Source organism: Varanus komodoensis, unplaced genomic scaffold (assembly GCF_004798865.1).
Source record: "Varanus komodoensis strain SLA01 unplaced genomic scaffold, ASM479886v1 scaffold1, whole genome shotgun sequence".
Taxonomy (NCBI): domain Eukaryota; kingdom Metazoa; phylum Chordata; class Lepidosauria; order Squamata; family Varanidae; genus Varanus; species Varanus komodoensis.
The window spans coordinates 7,527,420-7,537,594 of NW_025335268.1; the positions used below are offsets into that span (position 1 = coordinate 7,527,420).

General features: G+C 44.3%; 1 protein-coding gene across 1 annotated transcript; it reads left to right on the forward strand.

Moving 5' to 3' along the window:
- The first annotated feature begins 513 nt into the window (after positions 1-513).
- LOC123032395 (left-right determination factor 2-like) lies at positions 514-6,494 on the forward strand. Its single transcript, XM_044448250.1, has 4 exons — positions 514-787; positions 2,469-2,712; positions 4,234-4,473; positions 6,155-6,494. The coding sequence occupies exons 1-4, from the start codon at positions 514-516 to the stop codon at positions 6,492-6,494; spliced, it is 1,098 nt and encodes a 365-aa protein (XP_044304185.1).
- Positions 6,495-10,175: the final 3,681 nt, after the last annotated feature.

A 10,175-nucleotide genomic window follows, 5' to 3' on the forward strand; every position in this document is an offset into this window, starting at 1 on the left:
TGGACTTTTGTACAAGGTTTGCTAGTTTATACAGTAGGATCTTATTAGATCTAAATCTAATCAGTAAGATCTACTCCTATGAAAATGAACTGTAAATCCCCCCTCCACAAAAAAAAAAAAAAGTCCATGAATTTACTGAAGGGAGAAGAACTGCAGCAGCACAACATATAATGAAAGAATCAGGCCTGGGATATTTCTGTTCTGATCACTGAGAGGTTTTGGAATAAATCATTTTCTAAATTTTCCTGCAATATGTTTACGGTGCTAGGAAGTGTTACTATAGCTTGGTTCTATCAAAGGGATGTAACACTTCCAATTCTCAGCCTCACTTCGGCTTGTGGAATTTGTTATGCCAGTGGTATCAGACTCACTATATAAAGCCATCGGAGTAGTTCTCCTTCCCATTCAGGCAGCTTGCAGCCTCACAGAGCTTTCTTGTCCTGGCTCAGATTGGCTTATACTGAGCAGGGAGACTTCAGGGATTCTTTCCCACAGTTGATTGATAGGCAAAGGATGGCCATGAGCTTTAGCTGGGCTTGGTTGCTAACCTGTGCCCTCTTCATAGCCACCACTGCCAGTGGATTTACCCAGAAAGGACTCAGGCAGATGTTGCTGGAGAAACTCGGGCTTCCTGATGTTCCCGTATTTCAGAGGACAGACCTGGAGAATTTGGTCATTCCACAGAATATAAGGAATAAATACATTTCCATCCTGAAGCATCGCCGAGTGAAGCGGAGGACATTGCCAAGTCTAGCTGGGATCCTGAGAGGAATTCCTGGCAATGCAGGTAAATGTCGCTGAGATTCTTACACGGGGAACTGAAAGCAAAGGCTCAGCCTTAAATAGAAGCCCAGGTCTGCTCTTGGACTTGATAGCTTTCAGTGGTTTCTCAAGCGAATGCAAATAACTGTCCAGGAATCTCTGAGCCATCAAGAACCAAGTTTATGCCCAGATATTACATTTGAGGCTTGGGATTTTTCTGTAGATACAATCTCTTTGGCATAAAAGGGATGGCAGGGTGTAGTATGTGGGGAGGGTTGATGAACTTTAAAACTTGACAAGATTGATTTCAGGAGATGTTGTGTCACTTGAAAAGCTTTCCATTGCATTGACCATGGGTATGAGGATGAGGGAAGTTGTAGTCCAACAAAGCTGGATAGCACCACGTTGGGGAAGGCAGATTAAGTGTACAATTCTCTGTGGGTATATCCAGAGGGAAACATTATGTGATCCCCACTCTGTGTTGGGTGCCAAGCTAGTAATGCAGGAAGTGGTGTTATGTGGTTACCCTGAAAAGAAAAGGACAACGGAGTGCAGGGCCAAGCAGGTGCCCTTTTCACCCCCAAAATAGAATTCCTGCTGTGCAATTGCCTTTGGCCGCCCTGAGCCAAACTTTCACTGCCTGGAGTGCATGCGTGCAAGGGAAGGAAGACAGCAAGAGGACCGGTGTAGTTACAAGGGAGTAGTAGGGAATAGATGCTCACAGGATCCCCTGCAACAGGTTTCCAGCTAATGAATAATCCTGCTTTTGCTGCAGCTCTTCCTCCTCCTCTTCTTTTTAGTCTTCTTGAGCCTATAGTCAGGGGTTTTCTCTTAAGTTTTCCCTTCGCTCCTGCATTTTCAAACAAACAAACAAACAAACGATCTTTAAAAGTTTGCATTTGTTAAAAAGGGTCTGAAAGCCCACTGAGCTGCTCCTTCTCAGGCTGGCTACAAGCCTCCTTCTTCTTCAAAGTGACTTCACTGCTTTCCTAGGCAGCTTCAGTCACTGCTGAGCTAATCTTATGTATGGAGCTGTTTTGCAGATGTTTTACTCTGTGGTTTGTTTCCTGCTTTTGTGCAGAATCCAGATGTCAATGTCCTGAACTGGAAAACTGCTTCTTAAGGCTTCTGCTCTTTTCCCTTGGTCTGTTGGGTGGCATACAAGGGCAGACCACCAGCTGATCTGATGGTACATTAGAAAAAATAAATGTTAACAGCTGCCCTGAACATCTGGGTGGCATGTTTGCAGAGCATCAGGTGGGGGAAAGCCGCAACTTCTTCTTCCTTCTCTTTCTCCTCCTATATTTTTATTTTATACTGATAATTTTAATTTTATATTTGTAAATCAATGTATTTTTTGTATTTTTGTATTTAATGGTAATTTATTATGTACTATTTTATTTCAGGTTTCGGCAAGGGGCGGCATAGAAATGTTATAATAATAATAATAATAATAATAATAATAATAATAAAGATATAACCTTCCCAACCTGAGACCCTCCAGATGTTTTGGGCTACAGCTCTTTTCATCACTAGCCAACACAGCCTATGTTAGGCTGTCTGGGAACGATGGAGATTGTAATTCAACACATCTGGAGACAGCAGTCTGGTGAAGGCTGTATCTAATGTGACATGGAAATATAGCATTTTCCCCCAGTGGATGGTGGATACCATAATGAATGCCTGCTATTCCCAAATGCACACAGATATTTCAGGAGACATCCTCTATTCAGACACTACCCGTCAGAATCTGATCTTTGACATGGAAGGTAGGATTCCAGAAAACAGTGAAGTCACCATGGCTGAGCTGAAGCTTTTCAAGAAACCCCTGGAGAGGAAACACCTACCCAGCAGACCGTCACAGAGGCCAGTCCTGAATGCCCGAGTGAGTGTGTACCTGGTACAGCATCAGGAAAACGGCACCAACCGGACCTCTTTGATTGATTCTAGGTATGAATGAAGAACTCAAGTCAACAGGCCCAGGAAAGGTGCTCTTGGGTTTTACTAAAACCAGTGATGTAGTTTCTGGGGAAAGGACAAAATTCAGGAAACTGCTGCCCTCTGTATGTTCTTGTGGCCATGAAGGCAACTGTGGTGAGAAGGTGGACAGGAGATACTGCTGCCTAAGAGCTCATAGACTCCCTGCCTGTCAAGCAGGCACACGGTAGCAATGATAAGAAGATGGGGAGCAAGAGCAGCTGGTGACAGTGAAGAGGTTTATTGAAGGAAATGGCCCATTGAAGAGGTCTTGCTGAAGGGCCCCCCAGAACCCCTGGCTTGTACTCTAAAGCAGTCCTGCCTGAAATCTGAGCCTGTAACTACAGTTGCAGCTAATGTTGCAGCACCTTAGCCATTTAAAAAGTTCAGACAACCAAATACCTATGTCGCAAGGAAGGGTTCAGTATCTCCATGCAGTCAAGATTTATGTATTTTACTTAAATTATTTCTAGATCACCTTTAGGGGCAAAATCCCTTCTGGGCAAGCTCCACTGAGTAAAATCCCAGATGATAAATTCCCATCCAATGACTAAGCAGCAAAACTAATAAAAGGAACATACACCAGCCATAAAACACCCAGCCCAGGCAGCACTAAGATCTTAAAATACCAAGGAGGATGGTTTGGAAAACAGCACAGCAATGGTGACTTGTGTTGGGACTGAACTAGCCACTAAACCTACATTTTCAGATCTGGCTAGAATAATGGCTTAGGCAGCATAACAATTGCTCAGGTGCTGTAACAGGTATCAGACAAGGGGGGAATGACATTATTTATTATTTATTTCATTTCTCTACCACTCATAGCCAAAGTTCTCTGGGCAGTTTACAACAAGAAGATATTATTTAAAATGCATTGGGTTGGGTGCAGGGAATCTGCCCTCCACCGGCAAGGGGGCTCTCTTCAAGTGACAATATTTCACCTTTATTTCCAATGACCACTCAAAGAGCGGCTGCTGATGAGGGCATCTGGGCAGTCAAGGCAACTAAAACTGAAAACTATATTTTTTTAAATAAATAAACCTGCACGAGGTCAGAGAATTACTGTGATTTCTTGCAAGGTCAGCACATATTCTGCACTGTAACGAATGCACATGGTAGGCATGTCATGAGCAGAGCCGACTGGAGCTAGGGGTCAGACTAGATGGCCCGGGAGACTCCTTCTGACTCACTGTTTCTATGTTTCTATGAATGCAATTGTAAAATATGGAATGGCAGTTGTGGGGGAAGAGAAATGTATATACAGTGGTATACAAAGGGCTCAATCCTACGCCAGTTTAGACAGAAAAAGGCCTACAACTCCCAGTACCTCCCTAATCAGACTAGGATTGTGCCTAAAGTCACCTGCGCCCCAGCCCCATAAGGCCATTAAGGCCAGGAACTACAGTTACCCAGCTGCACTATTGCACAGATGCATTTTTAGCACCACAAATGTTCTAGGCTTTACCTCCATTGATCATCCATTTTCTCATTAAGGTTAGTTCCAATTATGGAGTCTGGCTGGAAGAATTTCGATGTTACACAGGCTGTGCATTTTTGGCTAAAAGCAAAGAAGCCAGGACCAATACTCTTGGAGATCTGGATTGAAGGAGAAAGGCTAGGCAACTATGCCTCGGAAATGGCCAAAAGCGTGCGCTTTACATCTCAGGACCCTTCAGATAAGGCACTAGGCAAACCTGAGTTGGTGCTTTATACTCTTAACCTGGAAGAATATGGGTAAGTGTCAAACTGTGTCCACATGGTGACTCTTTGTACCTTTTGTTAGATAGCCAAACCATGGTGGGCATGTTGTGAGCGGAGCCGACTGGTGCCAGAGGTCAGACTAGATGGCCCGGGAGACTCCTTCTGACTCACTCTGTTTCTATGTTTCTATGTGTTGACCCAAACGAGCATCACCTGTTGGACCATCATTGATTTCAAGAGAGGGTACCTAGGATTGCATCTAGGCAGCAGGATCCTATTTAAGTTATCCTGGAAGTAAGTCCCATTGCATTCAATGGGACTTAGTATCAGTTAAGTATATGTAGGATCGCATCTTCCGTGCCAAGTAAATATGCATAGAATGAATTGCATAGTGTGTGTTTTTAGTCTCTCACTGCTTTTAAAAGATGCTTTGGCTGCTGGATATACAGTATCTTGTCATCCATAGAAATCTAGATATTAAACTAATCTCAGGGTTCACACAAGATGACACCCATACTCAAGGCTATGTGTGGCTTATTGTTGAACTGGGGTTGTCCCTGAACTAAGGCTTGTGTGAACCTAGCCATGCTTTTAAAAACCCACAAAAAACTCACAAATAGAATTCATTGTTTGTTGTTGGGTTGCTATGTGTGGGTTTTTGTGGTTAACTAAACATGGTTTGTTAGCATGGCTGGATTCAGGTAAAACAATGACCCACATTTCAACAACAACGCATGTATGGGTTTGTATTGTATGAACTCACTGCTTTCCAAAGGTGTTAATTAGCAGTACTTCCTTGCACTGTCTTTGTGGGAAATGACCATACAAACTGACATGAAGAGGGAGGGACAAAGAGGGAAAAGGTAATACAAATGATGGAATGGATCCAGAATCTGCATTGGAAAACTTTCTTCTATCTGTGGGAGGCTTCCTAGCTAGTAGAGGAATTTTGCTGATGGAACAGAGGAGGTGGCAATCTTTGTCAATTCCCTTCTTTCCCCCTTCTATCCAAAATCTGCTCTGATGGTAGGAGGATTTTCCAGAAAAATGCAGGGAGGTGATCCTGGAGGCAGGGGGCTTTAGAAAGAGAGGGCAGTAGGCAGAGATCCCCTCCCCATTTTTCATGGATGTGGGAACACTCTGAGCAGAATTCCACTCAGGGAATGCTCCCACTGGTGGAAAAGAAACTGGATCTAACCCCAGGTTTGTGTAATTAAAACCATGTTGCATGTTTTATCAAGGAGATATGAGGACAGTATATTTACTAAACTGGAGAGCCTGTGTAATGCTGTGGACAGAGTTCAAATCCTTGTTTATTGTGAAACTCACTAGGTAACTCTTGACCAGCCACCATCTGAATAGGCAATTTGGGATCTTCTGTGTGTTTTGTGCTATAGCTACCACAATCTATCACCAATAGCCATGATGGCTGGTACATATGGATGTTATAATCCAAAACATCTGGAGGACCCTGGCTTGCCTGTTTTGTAATCTACTCCTTATAGTTCTGAGGATAAAATGAGGCACGTGAGATGAGTCCACATAAGCCAAGAAAGGGGTGGGTTAAACATGTCGTAAACGCACAGACTCAGATTGGTACCCGAAACATTTGAAGACACGCCAATCCACCAATGACTGTATTTTCCTCATAGCTTTGCTGAGTGTCCCTATTCTCCATCTTAGACATAAAAATATTGGATCTGCTTTTTGACAGAGGACCTGGAGACTGCAAAGAAGGACTCTCAACTGAGAAAGCCATCTGCTGCCGACAGGAACATTACATCAATTTCCGAGAGCTGACCTGGACTCAGTACTGGATCATTGAGCCAGCCGGCTACCAGGCTTACCGCTGTGTGGGTGGCTGCCGGCAGCCCAAGAACTTGCCACACCACTTTGGCTATGGAGAGAGAACTTGTGCCGTGGTGGAGAGTTCCCCACTGCCCATGATGTACCTTGTCAAGAAGGGAAACTACACAGAAATTGAGGTGGCAGAGTTCCCTAATATGATTGTTGAAAAATGCGGCTGTGTGATGGACAATATAGCAGTGGTCTAAGTGTGCACAGCAAGCGATAGTGGCCCAGCTGCCCCGTACTGACTTGTCAGTGCATCCCAAAAGCCTAGTGCTTTTGATCCTGGCTGCACATCACCCGCGGTATATGGAACTTGGCTGCGGGCGTAAGGAACACACTCATAGCATTGCTCTGTTCCTCTTTCACTAAAGGAATAAAATTGTGCTGCCAGAAATGGAGGGTGTTTCAATGTGGACTTTACTGCATGAGGCCAAAATAATAGAATTCAGCACCACGGAAGGACTTAAGTGCATTTTACAGTTTCTACTTTCAATTCAAGGGCAGGGCGACAGCGTAGAATGCAATACCAAATTCCACAGCAGAATGCTGATTGAGAGCTCTCTCTTTCCCTGGACTCTCATGCCAGTTCTTATGTTCCTCTTCTTAAACAGAGGTGTATCATTAGCATGGGTGGTAGCAGAACCAGCACCCAGGGTAGGCCCAATTGGGCACCTGCCACTAATAGGAGCCCTATGGCGTTGCTTCTTCCTGAAGTTGGCCACCTGCTTATGCACCTGCCTCTCTTTCTGACCCAGGCCATGATGGTGGTGAGTGGGGTTGAAAAAGAGGAGGAGCAGTGTACACCACCGCTTACTCACTCATAGGCTCTCCTCCAGGCAAGCATCCAAGTGGCAGGGATTATGAGAAAGAGGATGAGGAGCAACAGCAGCTGGTCGAAATGGTGGTGAGAAGGTCAACTCACTGAGTACAGGGGCCTGCTGAGAAGGTCTTGCCAAAGTTCTCCAAAACTGGAGCCAGTCCTGAGTGAGAGTCTGTGTGGAAAGTGGTCCTCTGTATTTATTTATTGTATTGTTTTATTTATTTTTCAATTTATATCCTGCCTTTTTCCTACAAAGGGCTCAAGGCAGCTTACATCTCCTCCTCCATCTTATCACCACAACAACAACCCTGTGAGGTAGGTTGGGCTGAGAGTCTGTGACTGGCCCAAAGTCACCCAGTTGGCCCCATGGCTGAGCGGGGACTAGAACCCAGATTGTCTGAGTCCCAGTCCCATGCTCTTAACCACTATGTCACACTGGCTCTCCAGTGTAGGGCTAAGACCATGATGGGCAGACTCTCCAACAGGCTTATAATCTCCCTTCCTCAGAATCCCTGGCAGTGAGGGTTTAGCTCCTCCAATTGGCAAGGTTGCTTTATCCATTAGAAGTGATCGCCTGCAAGTCACTCCTGTGGGCGAAAGCCAAGAGCTGGGCTCAGGCACACCACCTGGGGATGGGCACCTCTTCTCAGCCACTGAGAATCAGCCCTTGTCTCGTCTGCATGGAGTTCCATCCCTTCAGCTCCAAAGCCTCTTGGTGATTTTTGTTTCTTGGTCTCACTGGAGTGTGAGGGAATGTGGGGAACTGTCATTTTCTGTCCGAACTACTGTTTAGAAAATGGTCATGGTGCTATTTTATTTAATTAAATACCACAACATTTCCAAACTTCTGAGCCGCTGCACTCAGGCAGGTGATCACAGGTTGGTTGTTCAGGTCCCAGCACTGGAGTATGGCCCACTTGGCAGCAGCTGCGGTGTGAGTGCAGCCACTGCTGTATCTCTGCCCTTCCCCTCACGCAGTGGACCAGTGCCACGGCTGATGCCCTTCCAAGCAGGGAGACCTGCAGCAGATTGCAGTGGCATCTTCTCAGCATTGTCTAGATTGACTCTCTGGTCAGACTGATGGAGGAATTGCCATGGGCCTGGGTGCCTCTGCCTTCTGGGAGAAGAAAACCAGAAGGACAGAGTGGTTAAGAAACCGAGCAGTGAACCAGGAAGTGCCTCGTACAAACATCACCTCTATCATGATGTCTATGTGACACCCCCCTCCCCCCATCTTCAAGGGCCAGGGGGAATAATCCTTCAGACTATCTTAGAAGGTTCTTGAAAGGATTACTGAGACAATGTATCTGAAATGCTGTATCGGTGCTCTGTATAGTAATTACACATATATAATTATAAAGTGTAATATTCAATTTTATGACAATTGGCTTAGAACTATTTCTCCTTTCCTGGATAAGGCGTTCTTCGGGTCACAAACCTTAACGTCAGTTCATAGGAATGGGCCACACATTGACTGGGTTGTGTAGCCCCTGACAAGCTGCAGAGCCTGTGGGGACCAGATGGCATATGCCCTCCCCCCCCCCCCGCCCCGGCACCTTTTTGTGTCATGCAAACCCAGTGAGTATGGGTTATGTGCGGGTTGAACAAAACAGGCCATGGTTTATGCAAGGGATGTTTAACCCTTGCATAGCCCACACCCACCAGGTTTCCATGAGCAAGGGTCACTTATTCCAAATGGCAGCCACATGGAACTCACAGTTTGGCTATCATATCATACAAACAGCCCTTTACTTGGGCATTTTTCAGGAAAGCATCATATTTATTTGTGGATTTTGCTGCACCTATTAACCTGCAAGAGAAACCTTAAGAATATTTTTCAATCGGCTCTCAATTAACTCCTACATTTTGATTAACCGTTGTCACAGGTATGGTTTAAGGTATGGTTTAACCTGTGGTTTTATATATTATTATAGTTTGTTATATATTTCTTGTCTAACAGCTTGCAGGGGTAATAATATATTACTACTACTTTCTTCTTCTTCTTCTTCTTCTTCTTCTTCTTCTTCTTCTTCTTCTTCTACAGGTAGTTTTAAAATCTTTTGATTGATTGACTGATAATCCACATTGTTACACAATGAGCAGACAACAGATAAAGAAAAAATAAGAATGGGTAAATAAGCACAAAGCAATAAATGTATCTCACTGTTCCTTTCATCTGTCTTGTCTTTGTCATCCAATGTTCTTTTATATGGGGGAATGGCAAGTCTTTCAAGACAAAGGCACCAGTAAAGGCTACCTACTGTCCTAGTCTTGTAGTAAAGAGGGTTTTAAAGCACTCTCTCCCTTCTTTTCATGCAAGCTTGTAATATTAGGTTTGTACTGGAGGAAGAACATTCTGTACCCGTTCATCTAATAAAGCCTTCCCCAACCTGGTAACCTTCAGAGGCATTTGGACTGCAACACCCAGAGTTCCCATCCAACAGGGCCACTGACTGGGAATTCTGAATGTTACAGTCCAAACATGTCTGAAAGGCACCAGATTGGGGAAGGCTGATCTAATATACCATCTTCTGATAATCAGTGTTCATTGCTCCCAAATTAGGATTTATGTTAAAGCTACACCCTGTAGCTTAATGCCTTACTTTCACTGTGTGATAACGTGGGCTTAAGTGAATCTAAAGGACCAGGAGGTACTGAGACAGACAGTCTCAGTCATTTGACAATGCACTTTCTAAGCGCATAACTTTCCATGGATTACCATAGAAAGTTCAGTGTTTTCAGTCTTGTTGCCTTTAGCAGGAGGTTAAGTGCATGCTTAAGCATCCCCAATTGATGTGAAAGGAACTTCAAAGCTTTGTCTACACAGTGACCATTTGGAGGCAGAAAACTTGGGTTGAGAGAGATGACAACCCAGGCTGAGCAGGGATGTGAATTTTCTTGCAGTTTCAGGTACAACTTTCTGTCAGTATGATCAACCTGTATCATAAGATCATCAAAATCATGGTGATATACAAACACTTCTCTGAATTTACATTCCTTATATATATATCCTCACAAAGAAGACTGACTGATATATGTGTTTATAGTTGAAGACTGATTTAGA

Coding starts and splice junctions, on each gene's coding strand:
- LOC123032395 (XM_044448250.1), top strand. CDS start 514: ATGGCCATGAGCTTTAGCTGGGCTTGGTTGCTAACCTGTGCCCTCTTC. Junction 2,713..4,233: donor ACCTCTTTGATTGATTCTAG/GTATGAATGAAG, acceptor TTTCTCATTAAG/GTTAGTTCCAATTATGGAGT. Junction 4,474..6,154: donor CTTAACCTGGAAGAATATGG/GTAAGTGTCAAA, acceptor GCTTTTTGACAG/AGGACCTGGAGACTGCAAAG.